The sequence below is a fragment of the Aspergillus alliaceus genome, assembly GCF_009176365.1.
Source record: "Aspergillus alliaceus strain CBS 536.65 unplaced genomic scaffold BDW43scaffold_20, whole genome shotgun sequence".
NCBI lineage: Eukaryota > Fungi > Ascomycota > Eurotiomycetes > Eurotiales > Aspergillaceae > Aspergillus > Aspergillus alliaceus.
This window is the reverse complement of record NW_022474703.1, coordinates 427,527-441,884: the sequence shown is the minus strand read 5'-3', so window position 1 is coordinate 441,884 and position 14,358 is coordinate 427,527. Positions and strand designations below refer to the sequence as shown.

At 48.9% G+C, this 14,358-nt stretch overlaps 7 protein-coding genes across 7 annotated transcripts; all 7 read right to left on the bottom strand.

Annotated features, from left to right (window-relative positions):
* Window positions 1–424: 424 nt before the first annotated feature.
* On the bottom strand, window positions 425–1,088 carry BDW43DRAFT_310889 (uncharacterized protein; the record flags this gene model as incomplete). The annotated part of the gene is made up of 3 exons (XM_032047053.1): window positions 425–699; window positions 916–997; window positions 1,053–1,088. The coding sequence occupies 3 exons, from the start codon at window positions 1,086–1,088 to the stop codon at window positions 425–427; spliced, it is 393 nt and encodes a 130-aa protein (XP_031900728.1).
* On the bottom strand, window positions 1,081–1,324 carry BDW43DRAFT_275407 (uncharacterized protein). The gene has a single exon (XM_032041853.1). It carries the CDS (start codon window positions 1,306–1,308, stop codon window positions 1,111–1,113), a length of 198 nt encoding a protein of 65 aa, XP_031900727.1. The 5' UTR covers window positions 1,309–1,324; the 3' UTR covers window positions 1,081–1,110.
* Window positions 1,325–1,670: 346 nt separating this feature from the next.
* BDW43DRAFT_319549 (beta-glucosidase) lies at window positions 1,671–4,306 on the bottom strand (the record flags this gene model as incomplete). The annotated part of the gene is made up of 7 exons (XM_032048938.1): window positions 1,671–2,970; window positions 3,022–3,184; window positions 3,246–3,489; window positions 3,544–3,766; window positions 3,831–3,883; window positions 3,934–4,127; window positions 4,180–4,306. The coding sequence occupies 7 exons, from the start codon at window positions 4,304–4,306 to the stop codon at window positions 1,671–1,673; spliced, it is 2,304 nt and encodes a 767-aa protein (XP_031900726.1).
* Window positions 4,307–7,830: 3,524 nt separating this feature from the next.
* Window positions 7,831–9,381, bottom strand: BDW43DRAFT_310887 (putative MFS transporter; the record flags this gene model as incomplete). The annotated part of the gene is made up of 3 exons (XM_032047052.1): window positions 7,831–8,906; window positions 8,962–9,169; window positions 9,235–9,381. The coding sequence occupies 3 exons, from the start codon at window positions 9,379–9,381 to the stop codon at window positions 7,831–7,833; spliced, it is 1,431 nt and encodes a 476-aa protein (XP_031900725.1).
* A 1,073-nt stretch (window positions 9,382–10,454) lies between these two features.
* BDW43DRAFT_319545 (putative phosphatidylserine decarboxylase) lies at window positions 10,455–11,967 on the bottom strand (the record flags this gene model as incomplete). The annotated part of the gene is made up of 3 exons (XM_032048937.1): window positions 10,455–11,057; window positions 11,110–11,668; window positions 11,727–11,967. 3 exons carry the CDS (start codon window positions 11,965–11,967, stop codon window positions 10,850–10,852), a joined length of 1,008 nt encoding a protein of 335 aa, XP_031900724.1. The 3' UTR covers window positions 10,455–10,849.
* Window positions 11,968–12,553: 586 nt separating this feature from the next.
* On the bottom strand, window positions 12,554–13,069 carry BDW43DRAFT_310885 (uncharacterized protein; the record flags this gene model as incomplete). Its single annotated transcript, XM_032047051.1, has 1 exon — window positions 12,554–13,069. One exon carries the CDS (start codon window positions 13,067–13,069, stop codon window positions 12,554–12,556), a length of 516 nt encoding a protein of 171 aa, XP_031900723.1.
* An 813-nt stretch (window positions 13,070–13,882) lies between these two features.
* On the bottom strand, window positions 13,883–14,258 carry BDW43DRAFT_310884 (DUF2945 domain-containing protein; the record flags this gene model as incomplete). The annotated part of the gene is made up of 3 exons (XM_032047050.1): window positions 13,883–13,954; window positions 14,019–14,081; window positions 14,163–14,258. 3 exons carry the CDS (start codon window positions 14,256–14,258, stop codon window positions 13,883–13,885), a joined length of 231 nt encoding a protein of 76 aa, XP_031900722.1.
* Between the last annotated feature and the right edge of the window lie 100 nt (window positions 14,259–14,358).

The window sequence follows — 14,358 nt, the reverse complement described above, 5'->3', positions numbered from 1 at the left end:
AAGCATTGATTCTTTATCCAATAACGCTGTCATATGCATATCTAAGCTCTATAGCCAAGGGAGGCCGTTCGCTTCTCCTCCTCGACCACAAAAGCCAACGTCAGCTAACAGTCCAAACTCTATATTCAACAATAACTCTGTCGGAGTTAGGTTTCGAGGTTTATAGGGCTAGGGATGGCTCCGGGGTTGTTTGTCGTTGGGGCGACTTTTGGTGGATATGGTGTAGGTAAGCGGGATATATATATATATATTTGAATGGAATTTGGGAGCTTGTTTGCTGGAAGCTAGGTTCTCTATACGCATGTAGTGTGTTCCTTGTAGTGGGTAGCAAGCAGACTTAGTAAAGATGTAATGGTGTGTGTATTCCTGGTTGCATTTCACCCCAAAGCTACTTCACATACCAGCCCAACCCAAACTAAATCCATCACTCATCCTCCTCCGTCTTAACACCCACAACCTTAGCCCCCTCCTCCTTAACGACAACCTTCTTCGCGGGGGTCTCTTCCTCACTCACAGTCTCGTCGCCGTCATCCACTGCAGCCTTAGCCTTACTCGCCCCCTTCTTGGTGGGAGTCTTGGGCTGAACCGTTCTCTTGCGCTTTGTGGGAGTGGAGGCAGGAGTAGCTGAGGCACTGGTCGACCCGTCGAACTTCTTCCGGAGCTTGCTGATTTGGTTTTCCACTGCACAGGCGGTGACTTCTGAACTCGGATGTTAGCTTTAGGTCTTCGTTTGGTGAGGTAGGAGAGGATAGGGGATAGAATAGAGAATAAAATAAGGGAGAAAATAGAGGAGGAAATAGAGAATAGGATGAGGTGAATAGGAGAGTGTGCTGATAGGATGTCCTTGGATGGTGCGTTGATAGGGTGGGATAGGATGGGAGGAGATGGAATGGGGTAGATAATGACTGCCCTTACCAGGGCCCATGTGGGCAGCGAGGGCTCTGTAGTTCAGCTTGAAGTTTGCGTCCTTGAGCTCGTCGACGATGCCGAGGAGGAGCTTTTGTAGATGATTTTGTTAGTGGTGTTGTAAGGTGAGGTGAGGGTGGATTTACGTGTGCATTCGCCTCAGGGGTCCAGGACATAGGCATGTTGAATCTGTATGGAGGGTTCTTATTGCTTAGATGTGGTTTGTTGGCTGTTGTGAGCGTGTGCTTCTTGTTGGTGTGGAAGCTGGTGGTGGATGGAGATGGAGATGGAAAATGGAGGATGGAAGATGGAGGACGGATAAAGAGGAGAGAAGCAGAATGCCACGGGTAGGAACAGAAAAGATGCTGGGATATAACAGAAGAAATGCCCAACGATGCCCATAGAAGTGAGATATTAGGTGAATAGTGCTTCGTGTTACTTTGGCTTGGCATTGTTATGAGTGGGTGGATAGCATGGCTCGGCGTCTGCTTTGAGGAGCTTTTATACTAGTGGTGAGAGACATAGGGATTGCAGGTTGAAAGCAGCCACAAAGAGCCGGGAGAGAGCAGTCTTAAGGTAGAAGTTTAGGCCCTATTAGATGATAGGATGTTGAGACCTTATACCGGTATAAGTTATTGGATAAAGAGAAAGTGCTAATTTATCCTAGGTGATCCTCTCTCAACCCTATTTCCATGTTATAAACAATAACAGAATATGTGGTATACTAATACGACTTCACATATGTGCATATATCCCTCGTCCACTCAGATATAAAACTGTCCTTGCAGCGGCAAATCTCGACTGGACCTTCCTACATACACCTGGTATGTCCCAGATTGGAGCAACCACCCCTGCGCCTGCACATCCCAGGTACTCAGGTCCCGACGGCCCAAAGCAAACTCTACAGTCACGGACTGTCCAGCTGAGACGTTCACCTTCTCAAACCCACGTAGCTGCCGGATTGGCCCGTTCGGAATACCCAGATAAAGCTGAGCGACCTCATCACCATCAACCGAGCCACTATTCTTCACGTCTACCGAAACCCGGACTACTGTATCCCACAGGTGAGGATTCCCACCCTCTTCAATTGCGGCAGACGGAGGATATGGGGTAGTAGTCGCATTACTGACTTGATTGATGCTCAGTCCAGAGTAATCGAATGTTGTGTACGACAAGCCAAATCCGAATTCAAATTGCGGGGCGATCCCCTGCTGGTCGAAGGCACGATAGTCGATATATACGCCCTCCGTGAAGTCGGACTGCGGAAACAGCCCATATTGACCCTCGGGCTGTGTGGGATGCAGCAAAGCTCCGTAGTCTTCTACACGTTTGGCAACCGTGTAGGGAAGTTTGCCGGACGGGTTCGACAGACCGTATAGCAACTCCACCACTGCTCGACCGCTGTCCTGACCTGGGAGGTGCGCAAATATCACGGCAGTAACATTCTCATGGTCAATCCAATTATTGACCAAACGGATCCCCGCGTTATGGATGACTACAATTGTGTTATTGCATTTATCCGCGATGTTGACCACTAGTGCATCACTTTCCTGGTCGACCAAGCCAGGACGATCATAGCCTTCAGTTGCATAGCTATTGATAAATACGACACAGGCATCTGAGTTCGGGTCGACATCCGGGTCCTCGGAGGAAACATCCCACAAAATCGATGTTCCATCCTCGAACGCCTGAGCCTGAAGTGCATCCAGCGGTGCGCTAAGATATGCGGGTGAGTTGCCACCTGAGCCTCCTCCAACCCAGAGCGTGTGATTAGGTTGAATAGCTGGGCTATAACCCAGCCATTCCAAGGCATTGGTTAGATGTTCGGGCCCTTTCGCATCATATCCAAATACGGAGAGCAGGGTCGGCGACTGCAGAGGAAGGGCATTCTTCGTGTTTTTCACTAAAACGTGACCCTCAATGGCACTTTGAAGAAGAACTGGTTTTGAGTCTGCAGACTTTCCAATAACGGCATCGTGTGGTGCGTATATGTCCTTCGGCATACCTACTCCAGGGGATGGGAAGTCAGTGTCCTGGTTAAGTTGGTACCACGACGCGATGATCCTGATTCTGTCAGCATATGCGAGGATGCGAGGGCCAGGTAAGGATCCCTACCTTGTTGCCATGTCATCGAGTCTTGATGCCTCCATACTCCCGTTGGCAATAGCTGTGGTGAGATTTGAACCCCATGTGCTTGTTGACGGCATCACCATATCTAAACCTGCATTTGCCACAGCAATCCCACCATGTTGTGCACCCCAGTCGGTCATGACGTATCCTGAATTTCGTTAGCGAGAACGGACAAACCGGTCTACTCTTACGATGGGACAATTACATACCTTGGAATCCTAGTTCCGTCTTCAGCAGCCCGTTCAGTGTCTTGCTATTTTGGCATCCATAGGAGTTGTTAATGCGCTGATAGGAGCACATGATCGATACGCTGCCTGCGCGAACTGCATCCTGGAATGGCCAGAGGTACAGTTCATGCATAGTCTTGTCATCGATATTTGATGAAGCAGCTGCGATATCAACACCAACGCTTTCCGGGTTCCGGTTTGTCTCCTGTTCGTTGGCGATATAATGCTAGGGCGAGATTAGTACGGTTGCCATTTGAGTACCCTGTGTGGAACTTGCTACCTTGGTCGATGTACCGACACCGGCAGCCTGAATACCACGGATAGTCTCGTAGACTAGCAAGCCGCTGTGGTAAGGGTCCGTCGAGAAGCCCTCCCAGTTTCGGCCACCTTCTGCCACACGACCAAGGGGGCCTACCACGGGGCCCAGCAGTACGTTAACGCCCTTTTTATGGAACTCCCTCCCCATGTGGAGCCCTCTGTCATGCGCGAGCGCCTTGTTCCAACTGTGATATCATGCTCATCAGCCGATAAATCTAGAGAGAGGCGATACCTCGTCAGTTTATTTACCTTGCACCAGCATGAATACCACTTGACCAGGCGCTGACATGATCTGTTCCCCTCTAGGATATACATCAGCTGTCGATCATGACGCCCTTGTACCATTACTCACCAGACCATTCCCGGCATCGGACACGCAGAGACCTGGGAAGTTCAAACGAGGGATGGGTGGAATGTTCCCAGAGCAGCTGTTATCTGCATTGACACCCGCGGTGAGATTCACCTTCTCCTCAGGAGTGAGGCTGGCGACTAATTTTCTTGCTTTCTCGTAAGCAGGTGCCCAAGATCCGGAACCTGTGCCCTCCGCTGTATATGCTAGTAAGCATGAGAGACATGAGAGTTGGCGACGTGTACCTACGGGAAGGATAGACGGGCGGTGACTGTCCGAAGAAGTACGAGTCGCTAGTGATATTCTCCTGCGTCGGAGCGGCGTAAGAGAGGGAAAGACAGGCCAAAAGGCCAGCAAGCCCTACAATGGCATGCATTTTGTTTGATTGTGCTGTTGTTCATTTGCGGACCTTAGGATTTTAGTTCTATTTATGATTAGGAAGCCACGGCCCCGACCACCGGCATACGGTGACTTTCTATCCAACTTCACAGTTGATCGGCATTATTGTATTAGCCATCGGTTAAACATCGGGTGATTAATGCCACTCGTGATGACGGTGAAGGGCAGATTAAAAGCGAAAGCATGACTCGATTGCAAGGATTCTCCACAGGGAACTATGTTTATGTCTGTTTATCCGGGGAAACATGCGTCCCCGCATTTAACAAACCAACCCCACATTATGAATTCTGGAGAAGCTTCGACTATCCCGCACCGGCACAGAGCGGTGCTCATGAATGCCGTGCTATCCATGGTACTCCAGCAAATGGGGTAACCTTCGGAGGAAAAGCACCCGGGAGATGTCTATAACCCGCTCTCGGAGGACACTCTTCCTAATTTCCCTCCACGGCCATACATTTCTGCGGGGTCAATAGACGACCTCGTGCCACAACTGGCCAAGCAAAACCTCCTCCCGGGTGTCTCGATAGTGACCCATTGCCTAATACTCATCGAGCTTGCAGCGGATCGTTCCGTCTCTTTCCTTCTGCATGACGTGGGGTCCTCCATAGTCGGAGGCAAAGTTCGGCAAATACAACTGCTGCACGATAGTCCACCAAAAATATGTATAGGATCTGGAGCTCCAGTAAGTGTGGACAGAAAGTAAGCCCGATTGGACGCTTCAACGGGGAAGGAGTATTTTCCGACCATCGGGGTGTTTCTATAGTTTAGACGGAGATCCCCTTGCTCCGTCCTCTAATCCTTACTAGTATATGGCGGGGTAAAGCATGTCGTAAGGAGTGTAGAAATGGCATGGGCTATTTGTAAGAGAAAATTGATATTGGATGTTCAGATAATGAACGGGGACAAGGGAGAACAAGACTACTTCGTGAGTTAGCCTGAGTCCCACATGACTGTTCGAGTGGCCAAGTACGCACTCACCGAGACCAGAATGCCCTGTATAAGTCAATCACTGGTTCAGAGCCATGTTGGGTTTATTGTTCTGCTGTTAGGAACGAGAAAGGTATAACCATTCTAAAATTTCAAATCGGTATAGTAGTATATGCAACTATGCCCCAGGCACCAAGGGAACTCCACTTCCGGCATAACGTCTTTCACTATCAACAATACATTTCTTTCTCTATGCTGACTCGTGGCTAAAAATTGGCGAGCCAGATCATAGTGGCCGCCCCGACACTCTTCGCATGTTTCGAATTAGAAAATACCTCGGCCGGCAGAACCTAAGCGAGCGGGCCGTATGATATGCCATACATGAGAACATATATGTCTGGTACTATGTTAATTCGACCGCAAGACCGAAGTGAAAAAGGGAATATACATAAAATGCCACGCAAAACCAACCAACCACTTTGTGCGATGACCAGTCACTGCCGTGGCGGCCAACTAGTCCGGCCATGACCAAATGCGGTATGGCCAGTGAAATACCTCCGAATATTGCGAGCTTTCGTCGGTCAACACGGTCCAGATACATGAGGATCGGAAGCCCCCCGATAAGCTGGCATATGTTGACCATGCCCGACAGTATGAAGGTTGTATTGTTGTCTTTCCGAGAGAATCGAAGAACGTGGGTGCATAGGATATGAACGCATTGATTCCCGCGAACTACCGGTTGTTTAGGGACTGGAAAGGCAGAGCAGATAACAACTGATATATCCGCTGAAAGAAAGGGATCGTTAACGCGACAAGCGTTCAGCGAAAATAATTCAGCCGGAACAGAGCGGCCCACTGCTCCAGCGCGACATGAAGTGGGCAAGACTGATAATGGGGATATTGCTGGTCTAGGATTTGTCGCTGGCATCTCACTTCGGAGAGAATACCTTTCCATTTCAGTTGTACTTGCTCATCGTGCACATGCCGTCGGCGAAATTTCGGCGAGAGAGGAGAGGCTATCTTCCTCCCTCCCCCACATAGCCAGCCATTGAGGCGAGAACGGAAGTAAATGGATTGCACACCCGATCTCCAAGTCCGGGAAGATTTGTGGAAGGAAAGGCAAACAAAATGACCAATCACTACCAATCGACCTAGTTCAATGTGTCAGAATCCTTCTGGGTAATGGTGAGGTAATGCAGGTAGCAGACCTCGTGCTATAGGTGATCCGTATGCCACAATTGTGCCGATGACATTGCTGATAGATTCCAGTACAAGATCCCCTTCAAGCAGGAGGTGCAATCTTCAAGATGTACAAAGGTGTACCCATAGCCAGTGTACCTACACCGACCCCACCAATGTGCCATAATTCATCGAAGCCGTCTGAATGGCTGCGCCAATAACGTAGACCACGATGGCCACCGTCAAGCCCCCTTTGCTGGAAATGTGGCCCGCGATGGACGGGAGGAACAAACAGCCTATGAAAGCACCAAGCTCAAACAGGCCTGTCATGAAGCCAACGTGGAAGTCATACTATGGACTTTCCGGGGCTGTCTCTGGATACTGCTGTCGGACCTGCGTTATCACCAAGATGAGGGAAATAACACTTTGGTCTATGATACAGAATCGGTGAGGTTAGTTTTTATGTCGATCCTGCGCGTGTTGGGAGTCGGTACCACCGCCATACCGTAGCCAAAGGAAAACCCGCCAAAACGAGGCCAGAATCTCCGCTCCGAAGACATACGGCGACCGTAATATGTCTCGCAATTCTCCATTGTCATATCTGACCTCGACGGATAAGTCTACCGGGCTGATGGCGCCCATACTCATCAGCAGCAGCAAAAGAAGGCTTTTCAACAACTGGCTTTTCCATTGCGTTTAACCAGATGACTCTGGAGTACACATCAGGATACCGGGCTACGACCACATTCCGACTATGAATTTATATATTCAAGGGTCAGTATAAACGGTTCACGAAGACCTATCGTTGACATACCAAGGACTAGGATAGCCAAAGCTTCTCCGCAATTTCACTATTACCCCACGGGGAACCCTGAATGATCCGCGTCCACTCGCGGACAAATTTCTCTCGTTTGGGGCTAAAAACATGTCATTATCCTCAGCATTGGTTGCACAATCCCATTCCGCGGGCCGCTTTTACCTTTTCCAGTGATTACCTGAAGACGGTAATTTGCCCCATGGAGGAGCTTGAGCCCTCAGCTATCGAAACGCAAATGCCGTGAGAGTTATATCCCAATCATGAGCGCTGATATGACGAGATTTAGGTTATTGTCCGAAGTTTCAAGTGATGAAATCTATTCCGCATTGACTTGCATGGAGCTGATGAAAATATTTATATCCAAAAGAAATGCGTATCTTCCCAATGTCACATTTACTAGTCTTAGTCAGAGAATGAAGAAAACACTGTTCACACCATTGCCATCGCTCGCCCCGCAAAAATCGCCCATGTATTCGAGCCTAGCTACGATGACCAGGAGCAGATGATGTCGCAGACTTCGTGGAGAGACACCATCCTCATTCGCAGTAGTTGGAAAAGTCAAGCAACTATGTGCCACTCTAGGGTCGAGGGCCATCGACAGAAGCATCGGCCTGGGCATTCTTCATATCAATCTCATCCAGGGATTCTGGGTCGGTACTAGTGAGAGTGACAGCCAACACAGCTGGAATCGCAATGACAAGTGCACCCATACAGAGACCCCAGTCCATTGCTAGCTGCGTCATAGGGGGCTTCTCTTGCGCGCCGATTCGCCATGCCATCGCACCCCCCACACTCTGGAAGGTCTTGTACGCTCCAACCAGAATAGCCGCCACGGCTGGGGAGTTTGATTGGGCCCCCATAAGCCAATAACAGAATGACTGCCAGAATGCATCATACATGCCGTAGAAGATATAGAGAAACATAGGCCCGACGGAGATGGCGTTATCAGAGAAGTCAATGTCTTGCTTCTTTCCCTCCGCTAGACGCCGATCAAACCATAGCTGGAATGCGTATCCACCGCCCCAGATAGCCATGCCGGTGACAACGAGAAACAGCCAGTTGATCCGCGCTCTCCATTGGCGATTGAGGCCCGGGATATCGAGAAGAACGCCCATAATGAGGCCGCCGAACATCTGCGCGATCCAGTACAAGGCCCCATTAAGGGAGCGAGTACGGATATTGAATGCCATCCCGTTGACGATATTCTGCTGATATGAATAGAATACGTTGGCGCAGAAGAAAAGAGGGAGCATGCTGAGCACTCTCCAGTTGGCCACAGTGGTCACTGTGAGTTTAGCTACCCTCATCCAATTCTTGTCACTTTCCGGTTGGGCCTGCAAAGTGGAAATCCGGACCGACCTTGGCGGGCAGATGAGGGCCCCCATGAGCCATCCAATAGCCATAATAACTAGCAAGGCGATATACGTGCTGTCTGAAACTGTTGAGGTAGAGGAGTGATAATTGAGCCCGAAACTGGCCAAGGAGCCAACGCCCCCTCCGAGATTGAAGATAATCCAGAAGACTGCGATAGCGCGACCTTTCTGCGATTCCGGGACATACGTCGTCATAATAGCACCTTGAGCCACCCAAAGGAAGGAGGCACCGATACCGAGGATGGCTCCGGCGGCGATCACAAAAGCGCCGTTCCCCGTGGCTTATAACGACATTAGTCCAAACGTCAGAAGATCAAAGATACGGCTGCAACCTACCATTGAAGCACAGAAGACTTCCGGAATACAATGGATATGTCCATCCCCCAAGTAGTAGACAAACTCGGGGACCAACCCGATCGAAAATAGGCCCGACAACGAAGAGTGCTGTTGCCGCCATTGCAGAGAGTAGAGCTACATTTGCATTTGCGGCTACGGTCTGATCGACCTGACCAGAGCCCCCGAGGCCAGTCAGGGCATTATACATCTAGGTCAAATATAGAGCGTTAGCATCGTGACCCACTTATGTTTGCGACGTGGATAAAAACTCACACCAGGACAGCAAAAGCATATCAAACTTATTAACACTATCTGGAACCACGGATAGGAATATATGCGGTAGAGCTTGGAGCGCTGCGTGCTCCCCGGCCCTGAGGCAGGATTGTATCCCTCGGATATATCAACTGAATTGTTGCCCATCGCTATAGACAAGGGAGAACTGCAGATCGATTGGGAAAACAAACACAATGGGCGAACGAGCCGTACTTGTAAGCGAAGGAGATGTTGCTCATAAGCTACCCAAAGGGAACGCGATAGTGCGCACAAGCATTTTGTTGCTCGAGTCAGTGTCTTGGATATATCAATAACCATTGGCTGACACAGCAGATATGGTCAATTGGGCCATCCATGACTAGGGTCTTTTTCCACCACCGTCGCATCAAACCCCAGAGTATTGGCACAGATAAGAGGGGCGTGCGACCTTAGGAGGTAACCTTGTTGCGGATGGTCGATGCCGATCTTGCCTCGTATTCACCTCTGCTACCCGGCATAAGAGCCAATAGAATACTAAGGAATCCTTCGTAACCCTGCTGACATCTCCGAAATCTCTTGCTCCGCTGGAAACCTGTTGCAAATTGGAGTTGATTGGGCACGTCGGATATCGGGGGGCCTGAACGCGACCACATCCTGAGTCTGATAATCTTCATCCACCGCAAGTTGAGTGATTGCCCATATTCTAAATATGTAACTTTATTAATAGCATGGACCGTCACGGTGCAACATTGAAGCAACCATAACCAATTCCCACGCTAGAGCCGATGCATTAGCGCAACGTGTCTCGCGTGGTGAAAGTGTTGTTTATCTCGCTTGGAACCTGGAGAAACGGATGGACGGTCAAATCACCTTTAATTTGAGGCGAGATGACAATCTTATCATGAAGATACGCATTGGATAACATAGCCCAGGATCGGAATCCTCGATTGAGCCGAACCTTGATACAGTAATTTTGCAGCGCCACCAGGAGAATCCTGAGCGGAGATAAAGCCATTCACAGGGCCCAAGAGATTGCTGAGGGCATTCTGTCCTCCATAGAGACTGGCCCGGCCATGCATATATCAATCCACAAGTGAACAGTACCATCTGCATTGCAGCTTCAGGTGGTACCCTTTATATCTCAAGTTGCGTGACTCTCGCCAAGCGTATAGTTTTCCTTGCCACGTGTATTGTGAAATGTCACTTTCTCAAGAGGGTGGGTGTAGGTCTCGAATCACCTTTCATCTACTCAGACAAGTGACTCTCCGTCTCAACACACCTTTTTCCAGCCAGATTGAGTTCAGATATGAAAGTTGACCAAAGAAAAGATCCAACAAACAAGCATGGAAAGCACAAACTCACCAATTCATGCAATCCTATGAGACACTTCTGGGTCATTCCTGTCATTCCTGTGCGGAAAGAATCTCCAATCTTCAGACCCGTAACTCCTCCCGATTCGACATAAAGAACGAGAGAAAGATTCGATCCCGCCCTAGACCTAAAATGGTATTTATTGTCAGGTGCTTGGTCAGGCTATCAGCTATGTGTGCCACTGCGATATCAACTACAAACAACTACAGACACACTAGGTATACCAATAACAGAGCAATCAACGCCTCAACGCTATAGATTCATTTCAAGCCACCGACTTTGTCGCCCGGCCCATACTCATACCAACTTCAACATCCACCATAATCTTCTGATGACTGAGTTTCTCCAAATCCTCATCAAACTGGATGTGCCCTTGTTCAAATGCTACGATGATGCTCGACCCGCCAAACTGGAAGAGACCGATTTCATCTCCTTTCTTTACATGATGTCCTTCTCGAATATGTTGGTGGATCCTACACAACCAGTTAGCGAATGACCACAACCATCAGCGCACATAACACCTACTCCACAGTACCCACATCCGTGGCGCCGATAGCGACAAAGAGAACATCTCCAAACTCCTTACTTTCAATACAGACACAGCACCGTGCATTCTCCGTCAGGACATTAACCGAACTCTGCAATGCCAACGGATCCACCTGATAATAATCGCCCGAAATCGCTTTGAACCACTTCACCGTTCCATCCACGGGAGAATGATATCGATGGTAGTCTTGAGGACTGAGGCGAAAGCTAGCGACTGCACCATGGTCCCACCGCTTTGCACGGGCCTCATCGCGGATGAGACGGCCGATGCTAAACTCGTTTCCCTTGATCCACAATTGGCATGTTGCTTCTACGGTCGGATACACCACAACGCGCGAGTCAGCCACTATGATTGCTTTACTGGGATCCTCTGCTTCGTAGATCGGTCGCACGCCGGGTGCGTGCTTCCGGATGAAGAAGTCCTCAAACGTCTCGTAGGCCTCTGGGTCTGACGGTTCGAAGTGGGACATATCGATCTGGTAGAATTCGATGAAGCTTTTGATTTCGGAGTGTGACTGGGGCCTCCTTTCTACCCTGCCTACAATAACGTTAATAAGTGGGTTTGATCTCCCGAGACGCGCCGAGAGCCGACATACCCGCTCTTAGAGTTCTTTCATGTGTCCATAGCCGTAGAAGATGTGTGCGATCGATCCACTCGGTGATAGGATTGAAGAGCAGAAGTATCTTGAGCTTTTTCAGTAGCGGTTGCTTCTCACGCGTGAATTCGCCCGTCTTCCGGATGAGCGTTGGCCATCCGACATGGCGGTCCTGTAGCTGTCGGAAGAACGCGATCGCAGTGTTGATAAACTGCTGGACGAGATTTGGAAAGCCGGGCATAGTGGGAGTGTCGTATTTTCTCCTGGAAGCCAAAAGTAACGAAGTATCAAAGACGCTTTCCTGCGAAGAAAGTGGGCTTGAATGCGATCGTAAGGGTGATGTCATCCGAGTCACTCGCTCATGGAAACCCTAATCAAGGGTTTTTACTTCACTTCTCTCCTGTTCTAGTAATTCCAACAATTACGGTATCTAATGGGGCATTCAATGAGGCCCGCAAGCAAACTGCAGGTCAGGCTTTCCCGGGCAGGTCGGAATCCTACATTGTATAGGATTACATATGTTGGACAAATACTGAGGTCTTTGGAGATTACCAATAAGCGTCAAATCTCCTACACTAACGGTATATTGCTGTGAACAGAATGGCAAAAATGAAAAAATAAAAATAAAAATAAAAAATAAAATAAAATAAAGGGGGGGAAGTACAGTAAGGAAGGGGCATGAGGAGAGCCAAGAAATAGTAGTTAAAGAAAGTCCAAATATTATGTGTCTATATATTACATGTAACACATTCGTTCAATATTTACAATACCCCATAATCCAGTACTTTTAATCCCAATTCTTTCGCGTGAGTACCAACTCCGCCACCTCATAGATGCAAATCGGAAAGCAATTCAGCCAGATTGTCATACTTTTCGTCCAATACATTTCCAAACCTCACATCAGTACCCGTGGATGCTCGACGGTTTTGAAGAATTGGCAGATGCGCTTTAACCACTTTGTGGTGGCTTGACTGCCTCAACTTGACACAGCTCTTGTTGATAGTGAGGTCCGCTGCGAGCAAGCGCTGCGCCGCGCTGGGCATATCACTCAACCATTGTCTGAGAACAACATCATCGTGCAATCGAGATGGTGTCCGGTTGTCCGCAACGCTCGGCGGTGGAACTCGCGCGTTATCTAATGGTGGTGTAACCTGCCCGTGCTCGAATCGGTGTCCCGGGGTGCCTTGAAGCAGTGAAGCGGGAGGGATGTTGATATCGGCATCGAACTCGTCGTCCAGGAGAGGTGGGAGGAAGAGGGGCGGTAAGGAGCGGCGCACATGGAGATCCTCTTCATAAGCATGGCAGCCAACATTCTGCTGGACGCAGGCAGGGCTCTGCGACATTTTGCATCGGATGTAATGCACAAGGTGTTACTGTCAGTTGAGAGGGTAAGGAATGCGATTGAGGCCTTGTCAATTGTCAGATGAAAGTGGGGTGCTCAATTGAGTGATTCAGACCTGGTATATATCAGTTCATTGATTATATACTGGGAATCTGTTGTCTTAAGAGTGAAGGGATGTAAGCCATTGACGTGATAAGGTTTGCACAAGCTAACTTGGGAACATCATAATGGGCCATTGGCAGAAGGAAGAATAGGGATAAGCAACCGGCACTGAGAGCAGGCCTCCACAAATTTCCTGTCTCAGTGATTAGACAGAACCCAAGTCGATCCATCTAGTAGGGTTGGTTGGGGATACGATAACTTGGGCCATCGGTGATAGGTCAAGCCGGTACGGAGAAGTTACCCGTCGTCCGTTGACTGGTGGCAGTGAACGTCACGACTATGTCATCAACTGGAACACAACCTCAAGAACTCGAAGAATGAATGTGATGTCCAGCATCCAGTCAAATATCAGTAGAGGATTAGTAATCTATGGTGACCTTGGTGCTCCGGTCAGTGTACACTAATACACTAATTCTTCTTTGCTTCACCGTGAACAAAGCGATGGTCGGCGGTCGGGGTTATATTACATCGTGAGCACTCCATTTCTGGGGGGATAGGCACTTGGGATGTGCTATGTATATAAAGAAATTTATGGCCGAGACAAATTGTGCAATTGTCATATTGAGACTGTTCGAGTGCAAGAATAGGTTGTAAAAGGAAGCCCGTTCAGAATCTCCAAGTGACAGTTATAGTTGTCAACAAGCTCCCCACCCTATTGATTAATCCTTTCCAAGGTTCCTGGGTTATGCGCAACTCTTTTGCCGCGCTGATCATGAAACACCACCTTGAAAAATGTAGACCTTCCCGTCAGTATCATAGCTTCCATAACCGCAGCGTAGTCCTCTTACCTTAGGGGGATTTTTCACACCTTCCTCTTCGGCTTCTTGTTCATCGATCACAATCTTTTCAACCTATGTCAGTGAAATCATTAGTCTATTGGCCCCATAACTTGAGCTTGTGTAAACCACATAAGACCAAGGGCTCTTCCGTACCTCCCCTTGATGAGACCCACCACGAATTCGGGTGAAGACGTAGTCTCCCTCATGGATAGCATCACCATGTTTATCTTTCACGTCGTCCTTCTCCATGTTGGCGATATAACAGTGTCTTCGGCAACAAAATATCTTCTGGGGAACGTTGTTGAATAATTTGCCTTCACTATACAACATATTTATAGCCGGTAGTGTC